Genomic DNA, 25453 nt, shown 5'->3' with positions numbered 1-25453 from the left:
CCCACAAAGACTGGTTGAGGAGGTGGCGCTAGACTACGATACCCCAACTACAGTACTTCCTTCTTGGACAGGGCCAGTGCCTCACAGCCTTCAGTATTCAACTCCAATTTCACTTCCTGCAGCTGGATGGGGCTGTGTGCTGGCATCTAACAGTGTCCTACTCCACAGCCTCCAGCTATGGCATATAGTTAATAAGACCTGTTACATGATCCTGGACTGAGCCTTGTTAGGGTACTGGAGGTAGAGTGGAGGTAACAGGAATGGGAAGAGTCTTGCTCTAAGGGGTCGGGAACCTATGGCTTGCAAGCCAGATGTGGCTCTTTTGATGGCTGCATCTGGCTCACAGACAAATCTTTAATTAAAAAAAATAACGTTAAAATACTGATTTTGTTTGCCACAAAATTGGGCAAAATAGAATGAGTTTTGAACTAAGAACTTATACTAGGTATGTAGACCTATAAAATTTATAAATGAATGTGAGATTCTTGTGAAATACTCAGGTACATTCTGTAATTATAGAAATCTTAAAGAGTTGTTAAAGCACCTATTTTATAAATATTTACATGTTGCTTTTTATTTGTTTTACTAAATCTAATAGGCACTTGCAGGTGTCCCAGGGAGTCAGCCCTTACTTCCCAGTGGAATGGACCCAACTCGACAACAAGGTAACTATTTTAAAGCAAAAGTGAGATATAGGTACAGAATCTCAAATTAAATCTTTCTTCTTTTAAAGAAATCTTTATTTGAATAAACCTTCCATAATTATACCAATTGCATTTTTGCAGATAGCATGTCCAAGTGATTGATATTTTTTAGCTAACTCTTAATTATGCATAATGGTAAGGGTAGTTGGCTCAGTGGTAGAGCATCGGCCTGGCGTGCGGGAGTCCCGGGTTCGATTCCCGGCCAGGGCACACAGGAGAAGCGCCCATCTGCTTCTCCACTCCACCCCCTCTCCTTCCTCTCTGCCTCTCTCTTCCCCTCCCGCAGCCAGGGCTCCATTGAAGCAAAGTTTGTCCGGGCGCTGAGGATGGCTCTGTGGCCTCTGCCTCAGGCGCTAGAATGGCTCTGATCGCAGCAGAGTGACGTCCCAGGATGGGCAGAGTATTGCCCCTGGTGGGCGTGCCGGGTGGATCCCAGTCAGGCGCGTGCAGGAGTCTGTCAGACTGCCTCCCCATTTCCAACTTCAGAAAAAAAAAAAGAAATAGAATAAACACCATGCAAAGAGGAGACTACTCGCTTCTAGTTTGCCACTAATGCTCATCACATAACTAATACCTTCATACTTTTATTTTAGGACATCCAAATATGGGTGGGCCAATGCAGAGAATGACTCCTCCACGAGGAATGGTGCCCTTAGGACCACAGGTAAATAATCAGTGCAGAAAGTAGATGCTGAGTTTTTGCCTTTATTTTATATAAACAAACTATATTATTTCCTGGCTTTTGTTCTATGCATTAAAGGCTTGATATGATTCTTAGGCCTTTGAGAACATACTATCTGTGACATGTCCAAATTGATGTACCAACAAACTATACTTACAAGTGCTGTCACATATATGTTCAGTACATTTGAGAAAATACATTATAGTAATTATTATAAGATAACTATTACCCTTTTGATAATTATATTGAGGAAATATAAAACTCATAAAAAATTTTATAAAAGATAACATGTAAGTTAAATAAAACCCAGTTGATTAAAAATAGTAAATAGAATAAAATATATTTCTGTAATTTTTTAGAGAATGTCATTTACAGTTTATTTTACACTACCATATTTTCTTTATAAAATAAGGAAATAACAGAATCATTTAGATACAACCATTAAAAATTGGTCTTGCTGAACAAGCGTAATGCTGTCAGTATCCATCAGATGTCAGCTTATTTCTCTATCAAAATTCCACAGAAGTATACACTTAGGTGAACTCTATTCTAGCTGTTGGTGGCATTTTTTAGTATCCTCTTCCAGGATATCATTTATTTTGACTAAAACACCTTTTTCTGTCTCCTTTGTGAAAACTGCATGGGGTAGAAATTAATTTTATAATCTTGTATTTCAAAGAAACTAATAATCCAAAATCTAGAATTTAAAATTTCTACCTCATAAGTCAGAGGTTAGCATGTCATAACGCTGGTTAAAACAATAAATTAATTTATTTTATTTTTTCTTTCCAAGAACAGCATTATAAGTGATAGTTTTAGGAGCTTGTTTCATGTATCTACTTTCAAAAAAATAAATTAATATTTTGTCCAAAGGAGTTAGAGATCTAGAGTCTAACACCCAGATAATGTGACTTGGACTTAGAAGTTTCTAACAACATACAATTATATATATGCATATATATATAAATTATATTGTAAACTGAAGTACATATAACCTAATTCTTCAGAAATATCATATTAGATGGAGGAAAAAACACTATATAAATATACAGGAGATCCTCAAAGTCAGAAAAAAATAATTTTTTTCATTTAGGCTCAATTCTTTCACATGTGTTTTCTTAAGATCTTATAAAACTATGATTTGGATATTTATTTTCTCTGTTTCTACCCATATTAAGGATGATAATTTATGTGACCAACCATCATTAAACTATTAGTAGCAATTAGAAGTTATAGAGTCTATAGGATATTTCATTGATTGAATGTACAGAAGTCTTTAATAAACTATTTAATGAATTAAACCAACCCATTTGGCTACACAGAACTTGAAGGCTCTTTTTCCAAAAGATTTTTATAATATGTTTATTTTAAAGATACATTAAAACTCAGTGCCTATAACTTAATTAGTCTTCATTCAGTTCACTTATTTTTCAGATAGCTGCTCTTTAAGCTTTTGTCATTCCTAGACCAATATTTCTAATACTGGGTACTTTAAAAACTTGACTCTGATTTAAAAGTCAGTATTGCAGTGTTTCAAAGATAAACCAGTGCTCACCTAGGTTATATAAACACTTATATTTCATCTGAAAATACAGAAATAAAAAGCATACTGGTCTATATTTTGTTTTATAAATAGCTATATGTTTATTTTATGTTAGAGGTAAAAAAAACACATGGTAAGATAACATATTTCTGGTGATTAATCTCTTATTGATGTTTTAATAACTAAGTTTATTATGTAAGTGTGAATATTTTTGCATATTCAAACCCAAAGAAAAGTTTATCTCTTCTATTTGGATTGGTGTCCTTGCTAGCTGTTGCTATATAATTTAAGGGAAATAAAGTGTTTTTGTATGAATTTACCTCAGAAACCATAAATATGTACACTCACTTTGTAAAATCACCTTATATAACGTATAAGAGGCTCAAGAAAGTATTTATATATATACTTACTTAAATGAAGGCAGAAATCATATGAATGATACAATAGGTAAAAAGTGATGTAAAATCATTGGAATGGGGAATTTTTTGTGAGATATTTACTCATAACACCTGGTATATGAAACACAAGCACTATAAACTGTGAAATTTGTAGTAAAAGTTAGCTGTTTCTGGAAAGAAAATGCAAAAGCAACATTCTTAAGAGACATTTAATCATACAGATGCCACCTAACAGCAGAATGCACCTGCTTTATTGTAGCTGAATTATGGAAGCAATCTCTGGAATATGGTCTCTAGCTTTATGCACAAACAAAATATACTTCTTGTTTTTGTCATAGATATTATTTCCATTATTTTTAGCTTAAGATCAATGTGATGAAGAAGGAAGAACAGTAGTTATCTATTGGAACAATTTAAATATTAGGACAAAGAAATATATATTATCTAGTGATTCTTAGATTAGGCCGATTTAGGCCAAGTACAGCCCTAGAACACAGTATTCATGTGATTAATACTTACTGCATTGATGAAGAAATAAGTTTGCTCTAAATCCTGGTGTATTTTCCCCACCTATTAATCTATTTTAATTATAAGTTCAGTGATAATACATGATTTTTAAAATTGATGCCACTATCTTTTCATTAGAAAAGCAAAATTATCTATTTACTAATAATAATAAATCCTCCCTAATATCAAATTGAAGTCATTTTTCTACTTTTGTGCTAAGATATACTTAGCTTGCCTGTATTCTTATGCTCATCAGGTGCCATATGATTAACAGAAAAATTCACCAAGACCACTCAACTACGTATTTCTAGTACCTCTGGAAATATAAAGAATAAATGAGTTATATACAAGTGAAAACATACCATGATTTCCAAGTCAGATACTTGAGAAGGAGAAATGGTGAGGTAGAAATATGTCTTGAGCTGCCATGTAAAGAGAGAGAAAACTGATATCTGTATCTTCAGATATAAGATGAGAGCTAGAATTCAGTTCAGGATAAGGAAGACATTTCTAGAAATTAAACTGCCCACTCATGGAAAAACTCTTTATAAACTTTCCACGTGGCATCTGAAGGGCCATTCTGTCGGGAACATTGCACTGGGCGTGAGATTAAGCCAGATGGAGTTGTACAGCTGCCATCAGCTTTAACAGTCAGTGATTCTAAATGAGCTCTTTCTATTCTGCCTTTGTTGGTACCACTTGGAAAGCCAGTTGTTATTCTTTCTTACATTCCTCTTTTCTTTTTGCTTTAGATTATTCACAAAATGTAAATATTTCATAAATCTATCAGATTATATATTGGATAATTTTTTACTCATTTCCTGGAACACTTGAGCATAGCATATGCAAAGAGGTGTAAAACATACCCTCGCTTCAGGAATGCCTTGTTTAGCAAGAGGTGTAGAAATGTAAAGAAAAACTATTATGCAACAGAAAACGTCTAGACAAGAAATATGCATACTCTGTTGGGGAGTCATTACAGAAACAAGCAAAGTAATTCTGTTAGGATTGAGAGCTCGAGGGAAGCTGATGGGAAGGGAACTCATTTAAAGTTGGTCCCTTCTTAATGGTGACAAGGAAGAGTTAGCAGCTGTAAATTTTGAGCACCAGGTAGCATGCTTTTAATACACCAAACACAATCATAGGTGTTTTATATTATTTTATTTCATCCTCCAATAAGCCTATATGGGAAAAGATATTATCACTTTACAGAACACAGATTTTCTGGGACCCAAGGGGAGACCTTTCTCGTGAAGCATTCTGTTACAGTTGACCATTCAGATTTGTGCCCAGTGACTTTCCTCTCCGAGATCCCTTACTAGTACTGTTGCTGCCACCACTGTGCTTGATCCAGAGGTTAAGGGAAATAGTCTTTTAACCAATGACTCAGTGTGGATAGAAACCATCCTACTATCCCATAGCACATAGAATCAAAATGTTCAAATAAGATTTCCTGAAAGTAAAAGAAATAAACAATGAGAATAGCATATAACCATGTAATTTACTTGTAAACTGTGGCTTACTCTCTAAAGTTAACAGACTTTTTCTCATTGAATATTTCCTTGTTATCTCAGCACCTACTACATAGAAAGCCACAGCACATGAGTTAACATTTGTACTGCTTGGTTCTGAACCATCAGGTATTTTGTAGGGTGCAGGATATCACTGGGGTACGGGGAAACAGGTACAAATCATAGGAAGTGAGGGCAGGAAACAGGCTGGGCTGATCTGTAAATAACATCATAGAGCCATGCGGAAAGACCAGTCTTCATTTGATAAGCAGTATGGATCATCACGGCTTTCAAGTGCCTTAAAGAATACAGAGTTTTAGAAGCATAGTTCTGGAAGTCAGTATGGAGAATAGATTGGGAGGGGGTGAGGCTGAGGCAGAGAGTCCAACTAAGACAGTAAAAATAGTCTCAGTAAATGACAAATATTAGTGATATGAATAAGAACACTATTTCAAAAGCTATTTCATAGATAAAATCAATAGATTTTGTGGTAACACACTGGATATGGCAACTGAAAGAAAAGGAAGAGACATCAAAGCTCCTAGGGGTTTAAGCATAGACTGTTGTGTGGAGCTCATACCACAGAACTGAGGAAGGCTGTATAAAGAATAGTCATGAGACAATAATATTCAGTTACTTTTATTATGTTGAGCATGAAGTGGTATTCAGATGGAAATAATTCATGCAGAGCTCAACCCAGGAGTATCTAGGAGCCTAGGAGACCTATAATGACAAAATAGAAAAGATTTGGGATTCCTAAAATAAATAGTTATTGAACTAATAGTAGAAGACAAAAATTATCCATAATTGTGCATTTATTGAAAGAATAAGACATAATCAAATGTCAAAATAAGCTGGAGATGTTTTCTCTGAACCTGTGCACCCTGATTAATTACTGTCACCCCATTAAAATTAATTTAAAAAAAGAAAAGAGATAAGGAAAATAAAAATACATGTTAACCATATTTTTAAATAAATAAAAAATATTATGTAAAAAGAAGAAAGAATAAGAATGATTTTTCTTAGAATATTCAAAGAATGTTATGGGTAGAACATTAGGGAAACCATCAAAGAGATAACAAAATGAAAGGAGCAGCAAAGGAAATAGAAAAAGAGTATCGAGAAAACTTTGAAGTGATGTCATAAAAGTGGTTAAGTGACAAAATATATCAGCATGATAATGTTTAATTTAGTCTTTTGGCCCTTGATGGAAACTCAAGTAAGCTATTGAAATATGCATGTTAAAACAATAAATAAAATATTATTATCATTTAAATGCACATTCTAGAAATTGACAGAAATCAATGGAATTATATAATTATGCATACATATTCTGAGTTTACCGTAATTTTCACTTATTTTTGTATAATTGTATTAGTGCATTTCTGTGTTGGATGTATTACTTTGTGAACAGAAGTTTGCATTTAACTTTCTCATACTGAGTTCACCTGGGGGTTTCTTTTTTCAGACTTTCGGTAATTGTTCTAGGTCTGACAGTTTCAAGCATGTTGAATAAGTCTTTTCTTTAAATGTTTTGATTTGTGAAATGTTTTATTTTTAAAAGTTCACTGTTGTACAGATATCAGGAAATTAATAAAGATATATTAAATATCATTGTAACTATACTCATTTAACATGCTACAACGATCTTACATATTCATAGTTTTTTAAAAGACACAAACAAAAGTAATTGTTACAATAGAAGCAAAAGTACAAGAGTGGACCCTTCAGAGAATGAATTGCACAGGCCTTATCCAGTCAGGAGTTCTGTAGGGAAATCATTAACCTGCTCTCCTTTCTTCCCCCCCTCTTTGGTTTTGTTTTTTTGTTTTGTGGTAGTCTGACCCTTGGTTATCATTACAGAGCTATGGAGGTGCAATGAGACCCCCTCTGAACGCTTTAGGTGGCCCTGCGATACCTGGAATGAACATGTAAGCAAAATGCTGTGTTATCCTGTTTAGTAAAGTGCTTTATTTTTTGTCTTCGAAAGTCACACTAATTTGTAAAGTAATGTAAGCTGCTCAATCTCTGGGTAGTATAAAATGGACTAAACATGAGCTGTGGTGTTTGCTTTATTTTCAGAACATATTCTCTTTATTCGTCCCTTTCAGCCTTTAATTTTTGTTTTCATTTTCAGATTTGCCAACTTTTAGCCTTTTTCTTTTTGAGTTTTATATTTTACTTATCATAAAAAATGAGGTTTTTATAAATAAGTGCAAGGTTTCTATATCATCTCCACAAAAATATGAAGAGTTGCTGCCATCAGCAGCATGACTTAACTCTGTAGAAGTGAACAATTGAATATCGGTCACTTCATTCTAATAGGCACCTAGTCATTCCTAAGAGTGACGTCTTTAACTCTTATGTATGTGTCTTTTTTTTTTTTATTTGTTGGGCTCACTCTCAACACAGAAAGAATTCTCTCTGGTAATATCTTCTATATTAAAGAACTTCCATGGTGTAAGATGAATTTCCTTTAGAAAATTCAAGAGGCACTTAGATAAAGAAGTAAACAGTTTGGATTTTTTTTTCCTGAAAAGTCCTTTCAAGCTCAAAGACAGCAGGTTGTTCTTATTAGCCAATATAATGCAGTTTGTTAAGGAATTTTTATTTATTTTTTATTTTCTAACTTGCCTTCAAAGTTCCATGCCAGGTGCTTCTTAGTGACTGATTAATTCACTAGAGGATCAATTCTGTGACATGGCTTAAAGAAATGTTGAAAATGCTTAATATAGGATATTGGGTAGTCTCCTCCAATCTATCTTCCATCTGTCCACATTTTAGTCAATTATATATGAAATTAAACAACTCTGCCATCATGTAATGGCATTGAAGATATACTCTGAGATAAGCTCTTTTGATGTACAAAATTTTCATGGAAAGCAATTTTGCCTAAAATAGAAAATAGGTTAATAGGTGGGTATAAGCCAGACTGAACACTGACAGAACAAGGGAAAAAAGTAGGTCAAATTTTTCTATCACATCTTTTCACTTTTAAAGTAAAAATGGATAGATAGGAAGTCTAACTTTCCTTAAATTCCTTAGCCTTTATTAATGGTTGCTACAAAAAGGAATGAGTGATATTTTGTGCTGGTATCAAAATGGAAGCTCTTACCAATAGGATTTAAATATGTATATAATTTACCTACCTGAAATTCTGACTTTAAAATGCAATAGCTTTTAGGAAATATAATTTTGAATATATAATATATATTTTACATATTACTCTTCACTATAATTTAACACACATGCGTAATCATGAGACCCAAATAGCTGCTTAAATTGTCTAGTTCCTTTATTACACGCAATTAACTAAATATATGGTTACATGTAATTCCCCAGACTATGGATACTAAAAATATGGCTGGAGATTTTAATATAATTATTTTGTTTATTTAAATTTGAATTTCTCATTTAAATATAATTAGATACTTTAAAATATTTTTATTATATAATATTTTACTACTTTTATAATTTCTAATGTTTAAAGAACCTTTAAGTCTTTTTTTTTTTTTTTTTTTTTTTTTTTACAGAGGCAGAGATAGACAGGGACAGACAGACAGGAACAGAGAGAGATGAGAAGCATCAATCATCAGTTTCTCGTTGCGCGTTGCGACTTCTTAGTTGTTCATTGATTGCTTTCTCACATGTGCCTTGACCGTGGGCCTTCAGCAGACCGAGTAACCCCTTGCTGGAGCCAGCGACCTTGGGTCCAAGCTGGCGAGCTCTTTGCTCAAGCCAGATGAGCCCGTGCGCGACCTCGGAGTCTCGAACCTGGGTACTTCCGCATCCCAGTCCGACGCTCTATCCACTGCGCCACCGCCTGGTCAGGCAGAACCTTTAAGTCTTATAGATTCAGATTTCCATTATTTGTTACTATCGACTTTTTTTTTTTTTTTTTTTCCTGAAGCTGGAAACGGGGAGAGACTGTCAGACAGACTCCCGCATGCACCCGACCGGGATCCACCCGGCACGCCCACCAGGGGGCAACGCTCTGCCCACCAGGGGGCGATGCTCTGCCCACCAGGGGGCGATGCTCTGCCCCTCCGGGGCGTCGCTCTGCCGCGACCAGAGCCACACCAGCACCTGGGGCAGAGGCCAAGGAGCCATCCCCAGCGCCCGGGCCATCTTTGCTCCAATGGAGCCTTGGCTGCGGGAGGGGAAGAGAGAGACAGAGAGGAAGGAGGGTGGGGGTGGAGAAGCAAATGGGCGCCTCTCCTATGTGCCCTGGCCGGGAATCGAACCTGGGTTCCCCACACGCCAGGCCGACGCTCTACTGCTGAGCCAACCAGCCAGGGCACTATCGACTTTTATTTGGTGTCCTGTATTATTTTCAGTTTTCTGTAAATTAGGATTCCTTCCAGGACAATGGAAATGTAAATATATTGCTCTAACAGGGAAAGTTCTAATGTATTGAAGATCAAAAAGAGAGAATAACTTTTGTATTGATATTGGCTCCAACAAAGTAAAAGTGTATTTAAAGAGACATTTTAAAAAAACATTGGGCCCTGGCCGGTTGGCTCAGCGGCAGAGCGTCGGCCTAGCGTGCGGAGGACCAGGGTTCGGCCAGGGCACACAGGAGAAGCGCCCATTTGCTTCTCCACCCCTCCGCCGCGCTTTCCTCTCTGTCTCTCTCTTCCCCTCCCGCAGCCAAGGCTCCATTGGAGCAAAGATGGCCCGGGCGCTGGGGATGGCTCTGTGGCCTCTGCCTCAGGCACTAGAGTGGCTCTGGTCGCAAAATGGCGACGCCCAGGATGGGCAGAGCATCGCCCCCTGGTGGGCAGAGCGTCGCCCCCTGGTGGGCGTGCCGGGTGGATCCCGGTCGGGCGCATGCGGGAGTCTGTCTGTCTCTCCCTGTTTCCAGCTTCAGAAAAATGAAAAAAATAAAAAATAAAAAAAACAACAACATTGTATTTCCATTGTACTCAATAGGATAAACTTTACTGAAATTCGTTATATAATTTATTATCTTAGAAACAAAGTAAATCTTACTGTGTTATGGCAAATAAGTATTTCTGATTGGTATTTGTAGATTTCTTCACATTATTCTTTTATATGTTGGGTTACTTAAAATTAAAGAAAATGGCATTATAATAGTCTTAGCTTAAGCTATGTTTTTTAGTCTAACACATTTGAGCATTGGGTCAGGAGGACCTGCCAGAGAACCATTCTCTGGTTGAGTTTCCTTTTCCTTGTCACTTTTTCTTGTTTGCCATGAAAGTTTAATGACAATGAAAAACAGTGACCAAACCCTGGTCACTAAAGTAATTAAATACTGGTTTTTAACTAACACCTCTAAACCTTTATTGAAGAATAAACCACTGGGAACAGAATTTTAATAATTTTATTGTTAAAAAATATTGGTTGCCTCTAAAATATATTTTGATATAATTTTTACATTTTATGCTATAAACTCATAATAAATTATACATAGCATTATCTAAAAATTAAATATATAATTTTAATATATATATATATATTTTTTTTTTTTTCTGAAGCTGGAAACAGGGAGAGACAGACAGACAGACTCCCCCGCATGCACCCGACCGGGATCCACCCGGCACGCCCACCAGGGGCGATGCTCTGCCCACCAGGGGGCGATGCTCTGCCCATCCTGGGCATCACCATGTTGCAACCAGAGCCACTCTAGCGCCTGAGGCAGAGGCCACAGAGCCATCCCCAGCGCCCGGGCCATCTTTGCTCCAATGGAGCCTTGGCTGCGGGAGGGGAAGAGAGAGAGAGAGAGGAAAGCGCGGCGGAGGGGTGGAGAAGCAAATGGGCGCTTCTCCTATGTGCCCTGGCCGGGAATCGAACCCTGGTCCTCCGCACGCTAGGCCGACACTCTACCGCTGAGCCAACCGGCCAGGGCATTTTAATATTTTTATAACTAATATATATTTAGAAGTAAAATTTTAATGTCTATTTCAATATTTAAAGAATTTACAAACCACAGCCACAATATAAATTTTTCCAAATGCATTGTTGTTTGTTTTTAAAGGAAACTATGTCTAAATTAACTATATTTTTACAAATTTCCAAAAAATTTAGGATTCAGCATTAAAGCACTTCTAATTCAATGTTGTATACCTTGGTATTTTATAGAAACTAATGACAAAGTATTTCAAAGGATGTAGAACTTCTTGTTCTGGATTATATAGCTCACAGAATTATAAAGCTTTTGTGGTTATTACCTGGGACTAAAATGACGGTAAATTACAAAAGAAAAGATTTTTCTCCAATGGTTGCTTTGATTTCATCATGTCCATTTACCCTTACCAAAAATACAGACTTCTTTAAAATTCCATTTCTCTCTCTCTCTTTTATTTTTTATTATTTGTAGAGAGAGAGGAAGGCAGAGAAACAGAGAGAAAGAAAGAGAGAGAGATTTGTTGATCCACTTTATTCATGCCATCACTGGTTGATTTTCGTATGTGCCCTGACCAAGAATCTAACCCACAACCTCAGCATGTCAGGCCAATGCTCGCAGCCAACTGAGCTGTCTGGCCAGGGCCTTTGTCTTCATCTTTAAATGAGGCTAACCCTTATTCCACTTCAAACTATGCTTACCTAGAAAATTTCATTTGAACTAATGCCTATGTTATAGTTTGTAGATTATTTTCTTGATGATACTGATGGCCCTCAAAAGCAGTAGGAATTACTGAGTTTAGGAGTTGTTCTAATAGAGTGACTCACTACTATAACCTCCACTTTATTTAGTGCTTTTATGAAACTTTAAATGTTTGCAAACACAATGGTAAAGTTGGGGAACTTTAGCTTATCTATATGTATATTAAATATATAGTGTGCTGAGATTAGATTAGTATTTGTCAAATAATTAAAATGCATAAAATATTTTATGTTACTTATAATGAATTTAACATTTAATTTAATGTCCTTTATTGTTATTTATTTAAGTAAAATGTTTAACATTTAGCATATTATGTATCATTAAACAAATTTTAAAATAGCAAAATATATTATTTTTAATATACCTTATTATTATTTAAACATAATTATATACAATTTTTTACTATTCTGTGCATATAGTATGTTTTTGTTGTTTTAAGATAAATATTTCTCAATTTTATTTAACATCAAACAAATTATATGGATTAACATCAAACAAATCAAATATTTTACCTGATCAACATATATTCTATGTTTTACTCAGTTTCTGTCCATAAGGACATTGAATCTTATATGTTAAATCATCTTTCTGAAGTATACTAGTAATTATATAAAATCATCAACGTTATTATCACCATAATTGTCTTAGAAAAGTAGCCGTTCCCAGTGGCGGTGCAGGAGCCCTCACCTCTCCCTGGGTACAGTCCTGTGCCACATCCACTCTGGAATCTGTCCCCTTCTCTTCCTCGCGCAGAGTGGGGTGCAGCTGTACTTGGTGCCGTGACAGAGGCCAAAGACAGAATTGTTATGCCCTTTCCTGTTTACATCCTCGAGAAATCCCAAAGTAAAAACCAGGGACAAGGGACCTTTCTGACTTACTAAAGAATTAATTTTGTTTAAAAAGTTTGATATCCTTTTAAGCTCTGGACTATAAATCATTATCCTTCACCCTAAAATTAAGTAATATATTGACATACATTGGCATAGGTTATCTCCTATTTATTTCTAAGAGTTACTCTGATCACTGTGTTCTACTGCAGTTATTACAACAAATATGATTTCCTTGTTTATAGCAACTAAATTATCAATAGCACTGAAAGATAGATTGATATATAAATGTATAATGTAATGTGTGAAATTCTTGATTTTTTTGAAAAGAGGGCAAATTTATACATTTTATGTACATTTATTTGTACCTTAAAACAGTCATTTTTATGTGTTAGATATTTTACAAATAATATTGTTTTCATTTTGAATGAGATACAAGGAGAACTTATATTCATGTTAAAGATTATAGTTTATAGTATTTATTTTATAATTAGTACTTTTTACCCTAATAATGTTTTTATAATGTTTAGGAATATGTGTATATTTACTGTTATAGGTGATTACAGCTCTTAGTGGTTATTACAATAACTGAACTTCAAACATTGAAATAAAACTGGGCTTATTAAAAGTAGTTTGATTTGGAAAGAAAAGTGCTTTGTGAAATGATAAATGATAATTTTTTTGATTTAAGAATTAAAAAGCTGTGAAATAAGTATAAAAAGAGTAATTTCATTGTTGATCTAGAACTTCATGGTAACTGCATTATAAATGTTAATATTTTATGATTTCTTATTGCTTATTGTGAAACATTCAAAGCATAAGTTAAAATTTTATTTATCATATTGTCTTGCAGGGGTCCAGGTGGTGGTAGACCTTGGCCAAACCCAACAAATGCCAATTCAGTGAGTATATGAGGTTTAAAATTTTCTTTGTACTTTTTAACATTCAACAACAACAAAAGTTTATTGATTTTTGAAAGCGCTACAATTGGTTATATTAACCTTTTTAAAAAAGTAATCATTTACAAATAAATATTAATTGTATTTCATAATTATAATTTTAAATATTCATAATTGTATTTTTTCACTTCGAAGTCTAATATAAACATACATTGTGGATTAACAGACCTTCAAAAATATAGAAAGTGTGATTTAAGTATACTACGGTAACCTGTATCATAAAATGACTTATTATAAAGTGATTTGATCTTCTAAAATAACTATATAATCACTAAGTTGTCAGATCAGGTCGATCTCAGTCAGGATTATTATGACTATGTTTTCCATCCTTTCCTACCTCGGGCTGCCTCTCGCTGCCCCAGGAAGCAAGTGTCCATTTGCCTTGGGTTTGTGGCCTAACCTGCCATCCTTACAACTCTGTGTATGAATCTGACACTGGGATTTTCCTTACATGTTTTGTGGCAGTGGTTAGACTGCATAAATGTTTTTCACTCTTAATAATGTCACATAAATTATGCACAGGTTGACAATTAAGCTTACAATCTTAAAATTAATATAATTTTAATGATCCTGGAGATGTTTTTTATTCTTGTATTCTTGACTTTGAAATCTTGTGTTCTTCAGTGTGTGAGAGAGGTCTGCTGTGTACATAGGTATAGTGTGTGCACAGAATCAAGGGAGTCAATAGAAGGCTCAGTACAGCTTGTGAAGTCTATGAACATCTGTCCAGACTGATGTCTTTTTGGTACTATACACTGAGATTCCTTCATGGTTAGCAGTGACCTTCATGCTAAATAAGCATGAAATTGATCAGTGCTTAAGGTTAATTTAAACTTCAAGAAAATTTAAAGTGTGGTGTATATTGTATAGGAAGAATCATCCTAAATCCATTGCTATTCTAAAGCAGAAATCACTTTCCTCTAAATGAATGAATTGCCATATTTTTAGAGAGAAAAATCAATTTATATCACCTGCCTCCCTCTTAGTATGAACAGTGATGATATTTGCTAATTAAATAAAATTATTTGAGGTGAAGCAAATGATGATGTTGCTTTCATTTGACTCTACGGTGTACCATTTAATCTCAACAAATCTAAGGTCCTGTTTTGTCAGATTACATTATAATGCAAATATCTTTATTCCTCCATCTTATATTAGCTTACTTATATGCTTTTCAAGAATTCACATATCTATTTGTTTCTTCCTGCATGCCTTTCAAATTCATTTAAGATTTCACTTTAAAATGGCATCTGCCTAGCAGCTCAAAATACAGTTACTTTCTATTAAAGTATCAATAAAGATACAGGATAAAAAAAAACAATTTTGGTAACTGAAAACTCTGACAATCTTCCTATTGCCAGAGTCTGGAAAAAAATTATATTATTTGCATGTCTGCTGAGACTGGATTAAACTGCACAACCAGTGGCCCACCTTAACTCTGTAAGTCTTCCCACTGAGAAGAAGCAGAAATCCCTTCTCCCCTCCCTCAGTGTCAGCTTGGCCAGCCACCTCTCTCCACCCATCGCAAGCAGCCAGAGTGTAGCTCACACCCAGCACTGCCCACATCCCACAGTACCTCCAGTTACTCCCGTATCTGAAGACTGTTATCCTCCAAAAGCAACTGAGAAAAATGGGAGGGTTTGATATTTAGGATGGTGCATTGTACCTAATGGGTATACTTTAAGACTATTCGATCAGTGATGAGGAGAAAGGTACATTCTGATCATTTTTATTTTGGGTACTCCATGTCTTCAGGGTTTCTTAAAGCAATGCGGATAGGAGAATGTCCTGTACCAGGGAAGCAGCTGTTATTTTAGACCGTGAGAAACACTAGCAATCACAGTAGGAGCTGTGCACATCAAACCACTGTCCAATGGGCAGTCTAAAACACACGTTTGACCAGCACACATGTGAGCAATTAATGGAGTTGATCCCTTCTGTTAATATATGCCACAGGTGGGTACAGCTGCCCTCATTCAAAAACTGTGAGCAGGGAAAGAAGTGGGGGAAGGCCTACAGCCTTCCCCTCAGAGGAGCAGGGTCATCATCCGGAGCACAGAAAGGAAAGCATTCTTCTAAAAGAGATTTACTGTGAGAACAACAGAAAATCATAGAAGACCGATGACTTTCTAGCAAAAACGTAGAGTTTACATGAAACCAAGCAGAAGATTATTAAAGAAGAATTTTTTTCTCTAAATACCATTGATTATATTGTAGTGATAACTCATCTGTATTATTCTGAATTACAAATTTCTTAGCTGTCTTGTCCATTTTTACAAACATTTTCCATTTTGTATTAATAGTGTAAATCTCTAGCTCAGTGGTTCTCAAACTTTTTGAAGTCGGGTACATTTAAAATCCTACAAATGATTGTACATGCACTAGATACAAATTTCTGAGAAATATGTTATAATAATTGAGTCAAATATTAAAGAAAAAAATACAAAGTCCAAGTGGGCTTTTATGGTAATTAAACAAAATTAATATGACAAAATTAAATTTATTCTGACATTAAAAAACTTTTTATGTTACATTTTTTGAGTTGTGCTTTTTAGAATTCGTAAAAAAGAGAGGTTAAAAATTTAAAACGACAAAAAGTTTTTTTTTATATATATATAGATACGTTCTTAATCAGATTTAGTAAATTAAGCAGGTCCCAGCATGAATATGTTAAGTTTTTTCATTCTTGTGTTTATGAGAAACATGAGCCTGATGTGTCCTAGAGATTTCTTCAGTGTTTGAGCATATATTTGAAAGGCAAACACTCATTTCCTTATCAATACATTGAAGAATTCCTCTCTTTTTACTCTTAATTGTGTTGAGGGTAGAAAATCCTAATTCACATAAATAGGATGTTGAAAATTGTAGTAAAATGTTCAAAGCTTTTTTAGATATTGCCACATACTCTTCTTTTATAGAAATCCAAAAGGCTTCAAGAGACAATTCCTTATGTTTAATCATCAATCCAAAACCTTCACCATACATATCATCTTAACTTTACACCAAACAAAGGAGGGAAGAAACTTGCCTCCAGTCTTTCCAGGGAACATGGGGGGTAGTGTAAACGATCCAGCACCACAGCTTAACAGCCTTTTGCAACCTAATCAGGCAAGTGAGGTGGGGGGTTGGGCAGACTGTCAGCTTACAGCCAATTTCCCACACCTCTGTCCCCCAAAAATCTCAACTCCAAAAACCCTGTTGGTTTTTGGGTCCTCAACAGGCACATATTTCTCTGGAATCCCATAGGGCTCACCTGGAAATCTTCTAGGGCGCACCAGTGTTCCCTGGCGCACACTCTGAGAAACCACTGCTGTAGCTCCTCAGGGCAACATATCAAAGTGATTGTTTTGTTTTGCTGTTTGCTGTTTTCTTCTTTTAAAAGTAACTTCAGATTTATAGAAAAGTTACAGGAGGAGTACAAAGAGATCCCATATGCCTTTCATCCAGATTCCCAAGTGTTAAAGATATGCCACATTTGCTTCATGATCTTCTTTCTGCATATACATATTGTCCTGAACTATTTGACTTGTATTTAAATTGTAGACATGATGACCCTTTATCCCAAGCTCTTCAGTGTGTGTTTATTGAAAACAAAATCGTTATCTTTCCTTACCACAGTGTAAGAATTAAAGTAAGAAAATGAACATAAATGTTATACTATTTTCTGATCTGCAGTTCTTACTCAGATCTCACCAATTTTTCTCAGCAATGTCCTTTGTAAGAAAAGAAAGACCCAGCTCACCTGTCGCATTCGCCTCGCATGTCCCTTTGTCTCCTTTAGTCTGGAGCAGTTCCTCAACTGTTCTTTGTCTCTCTTAACCTTGCAATTTTTTTGAACACTAGCCATTTATTTTACAGAATGTCCCATAATTTAATTTTATCTGATGTTTCCTTTTGATTCAATTCAGGTTATGTGTATCTAGTAGAAATACTACAGAAGTAATTTTTTGTGTCAGTGCATGATTTCAGGAGGCATAGGGTGGTGATTTGTCCCATTATATGTAATATCAACGTGATCACTTAGTTCAGGCGGTACTTCTCGGACATCTCTACTGTAAAAGTATTTTTCTTTTGTAATTATTAACTTGTGGAGGGATGCTTTCCTTTTTTTTTTTTGCATTTTCTTTTGCATTTTTCTGAAGCTGGAAACAGGGAGAGACAGTCAGACAGACTCCCGCATGTGCCCGACCGGGATCCACCCGGCACACCCACCATGGGGCGACGCTCTGCCCACCAGGGGGCGATGCTCTGCCCATCCTGGGCGTTGCCATGTTGCGACCAGAGCCACTCTAGCACCTGAGGCAGAGGCCACAGAGCCATCCCCAGCGCCCGGACCATTTTTGCTCCAATGGAGCCTTGGTTGCGGGAGGGGAAGAGAGAGACAGAGAGGAAGGAGAGGGGGAGGGGTGGAGAAGCAAATGGGCGCTTCTCCTGTGTGCTCTGGCCAGGAATCGAACCCGGGTCCTCCGCACGCTAGGCCGACGCTCTACCGCTGAGCCAACCGGCCAGGGCCTGAGGGTTGCTTTCAAACCACAATAAGTACCCTGTCCTCCTCATACTTTCATCAGCTTCTTTTGGCATCCATTGATGATTCTCCCCTGAATCATTGTTTTTACTATGTTGGTTGCCAAATGGCTATTTGCTAATTCTGTCTTTCCTTTACCATTTATTCATTCACTTCTTTATCTTTTAAAAAAATTATATTGACTATATTTGAGTGACATTAGTTAATAAAATTATGTAGGTTTCATGTGTACAATTCTGTAGTACATCATCTGCACATTGTATTGTGTGTTTACCACCCCTTCTCTATTCATTCATTCATGTATATCAGATGTACTTGTGGATTCTTATTTTTGTCAGGTTTTTGATGCTAAAATTATTCCATATTTCATCAGTAGGTACCTCTTGAAGCTGGATCACTTGTCTATTCCACATGTCCCCATTATCCTTGAAGCATCTTATATTTTCCTAGCTTTAGCCCTAGAGACAATTTCTTTAAAAGAAATCCTGGTTCCTTTTAGTGGAGAGTGGTATTTAGAACTATCAGAGTAATATAGCTTCTAGACCTTCTCAACCAACAGAACTAGGATATACTAGATATATGTATGTATAAATGCACGCCACACACATCTCTATCTTTCTGTATCTATCGATAGATATTAAAGCCATGATTGCACACCGATGCTTCATTTTCAGCCCAATACACAAAGTTCATTCTAGACTTTCAGCTTTCTGTTTTGAAATCACTTCTCTGAAAGTAAGAAATCTGTCTGCAATTATTCACAATATATTTATTTATTTGTTTAATCTTTATATATGCAGACTTTTGTCTTATAAAAGTGTTTTGATCAAAAATGTTTGGGCACCTTTTTACATGGCAGTAGGAGAAAGATTTTAAGGAAAAATTTATGTTTTTAATTTGAAATAAATATATGCTTTTTACTTCTAACTTTCTTTCATCTGAGGATTCCAGTATTATCCTCATTCTTATTTGGAAGTTTACTTACAACTCCACCAACTATTTTTCCTTTTTTGTATTTTTCACAAGGCACTGTGTGCACTTGAATTTAGCCATATATAGCATTCTAACATTAAGTAGCAAGCACTTTTATTAGAAATATTGTAATAATCTTTGTCTGAAGTCACTTTTAATTAGAAGGTGCAGAAAAGTAACCAAACTAGGTTAAATATTAGTGGATCGTGTATTTGAAAAGTTCAGATATAAATTTGCTTTGGGGCACATTTGGTTCTAAGGGTTCAAACAATGTCAGGATCCAGTCTCTCTTCATCACGCACCTCCTTCCCCTTGTCATGGCAAGAGGCTGTGTGGAACTCCCAGTTTATATCCTCTGAGCTCCCAGTTGAGCACAACTATCAGTTCAGCAGAGGTAGTGGGAATAACTACCTGAACTGGGTTTGCTTAGCTTGATCCTATGCTCCTTTATGAACCAGTTATGACTAGAGGGTGCAATGATGTATTGGCCAGACCAAGGTCACACACCCATTTCCTGAGCCCCATCCAAACCATATGGAAAAATAAGGGAGGTATAGTTCACCAAAAAATGTTCAGGGAGGGGCACAAAGAAAACCAGATAGAAGGTGACGGAAGACAGTCTGACTTTGGGTGATGGGTATGCAACATAATTGAATGAAAAGATAACCTGGAGATGTTTTCTTTGAATATATGTACCGTGATTTATCAATGTCACCCCATTAAAATTAAAATTAAAATAAATAAATATATTATATACACAAATAAAAGAAGAAAACGCGAGTTGAGCAAATGCAGAGTGACAGCAGACCACAGCACAAAGGCTGCCTGGTTCAGGACATTCACCAACTCCCTTCACTATTCACCCTCCTTCTGCCCCCACCCACCTCATATGAAGAGCTGAGTTCATGATGATAGGACTCATAGAGAGTGAATGCCAGGGGGGCAACATTTGAGAAGAGAGAGAGAAGTAGACTACTTAAAAAATAAGTTATGAGCCCTGGCTGGGTAGCTCAGTTGCTTGGAGTATCATCCCAACACCCCGGGGCTGCGGAGTTTGATACCCAGTCAGAGCACATAGAAGAATCAACCAATGAATGCATAAATAAGAGGAACAGCGAACTAATGGTTTTTTCTCTCTCCCTCTCTCTCTCTTCCTCTTTTTCTCTAAATTCATAAATAAAAACTTTTTAAAAAGAAAAAAAGTGTTCAAGCAATTGTTCACAGAAGGGATAAGCAAAACAACAAATGATCGACATTGCATTGTATTTATCAACTCACTAGCTTGCTAGAATAAAGAGGAATCTCCTTTAAGGAAAAAAATGAATATTTATTACAGTGATTAAGCCTATGTTAGTATGCACACCTTACTCCAAATAGCTTTTGCTCTGTGCACATAGAGGCTCATTTAAAAAAAAAAAAAAAAAAAAAAACCCTAACTAAAAAATAATAGAATATTTTCAACTTTAAACTGACAAAGACAATGCCTTGATGTTGCCCTTCTTGATTTCTAGTAATACACTGCTTTTAAAATATTAAACTTCAGCCTGACCAGGTGGTGGCGCAGTAGATACAGCATCGGACTGGGATGTGGAGAACCCTGGTTCAGAACCCCAAGGTTGCCAGCTTGAGTGAGCTCATCGAGTTTGAGCAAGGCTCACCAGTTTGAGCCCAAGGTCGCTGGCTTGAGCAAGGAGTCACTCAGTCTGCTGTAGCTCCCTGGTCAAGGCACATATGAGAAAGCAATCAATGAACAACTAAAGTGCCACAATGAATAATTGATGCTTCTCATCTCTCTCCCTTCCTGTCTGTTTGTACCTCTCTCTGTCTCTTTCACACACACACACACACACACACACGCACACAATTATACTTCATAGTTAAAGAAAGCTACTTAAGTAAAATATTACTAATCATTTTTTAAAAAATTAGTTACCTTGCTCTTTCCCCTACTACAGCAACACGGTCCTGGATATTAAGAGTCAGAATATTTCAGAATATTTAGATTCTTGTCACAGCTCTTGAATTATCTGTCTAGCCTAACTACATAATATATATGACCCTTAATTTTCTCATCAGTCAGATAAAAGTTTCTTCTAGTTCTATGCTTTTGATGTCTGGCTTGCTGATCTTGCTTACCCTCCATATCTGCATATCCATTTCTCATTGCATGTAATGGGTGTGGAGTACGGAGGAGCATGGAGGAAGGAGATTAATTGCATTGGGAAAAATCTGGACACAAGAGTTGGAGAAAAGCTTGAACAAAAACAAAGAGAAGGAGAAATAACAAGAAGAAGGAATGGTTTGAGGAATAATTATTAGAGTATTAGGTAAAATAGATTGGGAATTGTTTGGAATTATTGCATAAAGGGTGATAAAACTGAAAAAGGTAAGTGTGCACAGGGCTTTGAATGTTGAGAAATCTGGAATTTATCATCTATGGGGAAGGAAGCTGTGTTTTAAAAAGATAATATATAAAATGGATACAATAAGGAAATAAAATTAGATCATAGTAATAGGCCTTATAAAATGTTATCAGTGCCTGAGGTGGAATGGTGGCAAAAGGGATAGTGCAGATACATTTCACAAATGGAATCAAAACAGTTGGTGACCTATTAGATTTGGGGATAAAGAAAAGGGAAAAGTTGAAAGTGATTTCAGATGTTTGAATTCAGTATCAGGGACACTAGAAATAACATGAACTAAGTAGGAACATAGGAAAAGAAGGCTTAGAGGGTAAATGGTGAGCTTGGTTTTTTGGAATGTAGGGATTAAGCAAGGAAAAAAGAAAACCAGGCAACAGTATGGGGATTCTAAGAGGGAGAGGGGATGGGGAGGCAGGAGAGGGCAGGGTTGAGTGGTGACGGAGGAGACCTGACAGTGGGGAACACACAGTGAGCACACAGATGATGTGTTATTGAACTGTGCACCTGAAATTTATATAATTTTATTAACCAATGTCACCAGTAAATTCAATTAAATTTTTAAAAATTGAATGTTAAATTTAGATTATCTGTAGAGTACCAACTTCAACTTTTTCACATTGCCTAATGTGCATTTTTATAACTAATTAACACACTGTGACAATTTAAATTTTTTATTTATAAAATTAAATTTTAAAATGTTCATCCTCTGCTAAGTCCTAATGATGCTTGATTGGCAATTTGTTTTTTACTCTTTATTACTCAGCTACCTTTACTGCTCTTATCTTTGACCCCTTTTCCATCAGCTAAAATCATCTCATGTTTTACAGAGAAAAAAATAAGCCCATTAAACTCAAAATTTCTTCAGATTCTACCTTTCACCTCCAATATTATCAGACCTTTAACTGTCTTTCTTTTCTCTTGTCTCAGAAAAAGAAATGTTCTTCCTTTGTGATGCTAACCCTTTTATCTGCTCTCTTATTCTATCTCTTGCTGTTTCTTTTTCATCTTGCTCATTCATTCCTCTGAGTCTTCAGTCTATTTCTTTCCATTAACTAGAATGTTCCTGTAATACTATGCCAAAGAATGCAATTGAAGACCTTCTTAAATCCCTCGTGTCCCACTCCTCTGGAGTAGAACTGCACTCAGCCTTAGTCTCAAAACACCATCCCGTGTCTCTCACACTTACGCTCCCCCATCCCCTTTCTGCCGGACAGTGAGTTCTTTGGCCTTTCTGTCTTGTTCATTTCTGTATGCAGTAGTACAGTGCGTGAAACTGAACAGTTGATCAATAAAGATTTATTGAATTGACTTCTCAACAGTTTCAGTTCCCATGAAAGTCCTATTCTGAAGGTTACTGGTGACCTTCTATTTACCATCCACACACAATGACTTGTTTCCTATCCTCATCATACCTGATCTCTGAAATATTTAACACCGTGGTTCTGTTGTAAATGTCTGTTGGTTTATTTTCTTCATTTTAATAATGTTCTTGATTTTTTTTCCATATTTGCATTAACTTATTTCTTTTTATAATTTATTCTTATATGTGTCACAGAAAGGTTGAAGAGTTGGAGCCTGATAAGACTCAAGAATAAGCCCAGTGTAGGCATTCCCTCCCTGCTTCATAAAAGTCTAACTTGCTTGACTTTCATAAGATATTCTCTTCTGATTTTTCTCGGGTTACACTCACCCTTTCTCAATTGGTAATGTTCTCGAATTTCAACCTTGAGCTTTCTTTTGACATTTTCATGTGATTTCAACTATCACACAAATTCTAGATCAAGTACTGTGCCCAGCACAAAATGGAAATTTATTCAATTGATGTTGTATCTCTAGTCATAATCTCTGATAACTTCTAGACCTATATTTCCAAATACCTGTTGATCAGATCTGCCTCACTGTCTACTAGTGCTTTCAGATTTAACGTGTCAGACATTTCCCCAATTGTTAAAGATTCAGGAATTTTGTGAACTGATTGGTAAATCACTTGTAGCTTGAAATCTGCCACATGGGAACATTTACACCACAGAAATTGGCTACAAAATAGAGTTTCTGCCCATGAGTTTGCAGGGTTTACTGGCACACTACTGGATTGCTACAGGGCTTCCATAAATGCCAAAAAAAAATGCTTCCACATATTTGTGAAGACTAGGTTGAAGCTATATAAATAACATGATTATATTTTGGACTTTGTCAAGCTTGTTTTGTGTTTCACCCCAGGAAATCCCTATTGTAAAACAGAAAAGGTAGCTAGGGTGTAATCAAAGAGGGGGAGATTAACAAGGTAGGCTTTAGGGTGATGAATTAAAATACTGAAGAAAGAAGTAAATGCTGAAAGTGGCATGAGGAGGGCAGAGACAATTTAGTAGGGAACTGATAGAGGGAAATGGACTTAGGAAATGTGGGGGAATTATGATGAGATTCTGATTGAAATAATAGAATAACTTTTTGTGAGCATGATAAGGAATGAGAAAGATGTCAGACAAGGGAGTCATTGAGACCTCTGTGTAAAGAGTTCAGGATGTGGTCATACTCAGAAATGGAAAAAAAGGAAACAATGTAAAGGAAAGGAAAGTTGCTTAGGAATGATGGTAGGCAAGAGAGAGAGGTGGAAGAACATGAACCAGTTATAAAGAGGTAAAAATTGGAGAAAATTGATAAGTTGGTCATTTTTACAGGGCAGATGCAGAAGTTTAAAATAATATAAAGCAGAGGCTAGATAGTACATCATGAACTCAAGGGGTTCCAAGAGCAAAATTGTATTCATTCACTGAGTTGAGTAAATATTTACTGACCAGTACTTACAGTGGAAGTCAACTCATCACAAGTGATGCTGGGCACTCTGGTAATGGCCATCAGCAGTGCCAGGTTACCCATGGGCAGACCAGCAGTGGCCTCAGAGACATGTGGTTTATCCTTAAGGCAAGTCAAGGAAGCAATCAATGGGAAGAGAATTTTCAAATAACAATATTAAATATTTCCCTAATCAAAGATTTATTCACCAATGGAAAACCATAGCTTCGTTGTACTTCCTTCTGCCTACTTTATGGTTTCATATTATTTTTATGTTTAATAATATGGAAGGGTTGGCAATGAAAGGAGGGTTATGGGTACAGGCACAGTCTTTTTGTTACTCTAAAGGTCCTATTCCCACCTTGGCTGTCTGTCTGTAAGAAGATAGTAAATTATTGACTTTTTTCAGAATAAGGCAAAAATGTCTCTTCTGGGTGTACAGAATCTTCATATAAGTGAGCAAGTCACCTTGTGTGAAGAAAATATTTGTATTTAGCTTTCTCTATTAATACCCACACTTCACATGGGAGAAGCGCCCATTTGCTTCTCCACCCCTCCGCCGCGCCTTCCTCTCTGTCTCTCTCTTCCCCTCCCGCAGCCAAGGCTCCATTGGAGCAAGGATGGCCCGGGCGCTGGGGATGGCTCTGTGGCCTCTGCCCCAGGCGCTAGAGTGGCTCTGGTCGCAACATGGCGACACCCAGGAGGGTCGCAACATGGCGACGCCCAGGATGGGCAGAGCATCGCCCCCTGGTGGGCAGAGCGTCGCCCCTGGTGGGCGTGCCGGGTGGATCCCGGTCGGGCGCATGCGGGAGTCTGTCTGACTGTCTCTCCCTGTTTCCAGCTTCAGAAAAATGAAAAAAAAAAAAAAATACCCACACTTAAGGGGGTTTATTTTTATACATCTGTTTTCCAGTTTTTATTTTAAAAATTAGCATAGTAATGTGGTGTTAATAACCTTTTAATCTTTAGAAAACAGCTAGG

The 25453-nt window shown here is 36.4% G+C and overlaps 1 protein-coding gene across 11 annotated transcripts in view; it reads left to right on the top strand.

Moving 5' to 3' along the window:
* The window catches only part of SSBP2 (single stranded DNA binding protein 2), a 402367-nt gene that overhangs the window by 348992 nt on the left and 27922 nt on the right, over positions 1-25453 (top strand). For 7 of the 11 annotated variants that reach the window (XM_066273705.1, XM_066273699.1, XM_066273700.1 and 4 more), the window contains 4 exons: positions 599-665; positions 1298-1368; positions 7185-7276; positions 13654-13702. In XM_066273705.1, the coding sequence (XP_066129802.1) occupies positions 599-665; positions 1298-1368; positions 7185-7276; positions 13654-13702 (279 nt within the window). The remainder of the gene's footprint in view (positions 1-598; positions 666-1297; positions 1369-7184; positions 7277-13653; positions 13703-25453) is intronic. The other 4 variants (XM_066273701.1, XM_066273702.1, XM_066273704.1 and 1 more) reach the window with 1 other exon arrangement.

This window comes from Saccopteryx bilineata, chromosome 4 (genome assembly GCF_036850765.1).
Source record: "Saccopteryx bilineata isolate mSacBil1 chromosome 4, mSacBil1_pri_phased_curated, whole genome shotgun sequence".
In the NCBI taxonomy this organism is placed as follows: domain Eukaryota; kingdom Metazoa; phylum Chordata; class Mammalia; order Chiroptera; family Emballonuridae; genus Saccopteryx; species Saccopteryx bilineata.
Note: the sequence above shows the minus strand (reverse complement) of the source record. Positions and strands in the feature narration are given on the sequence as shown.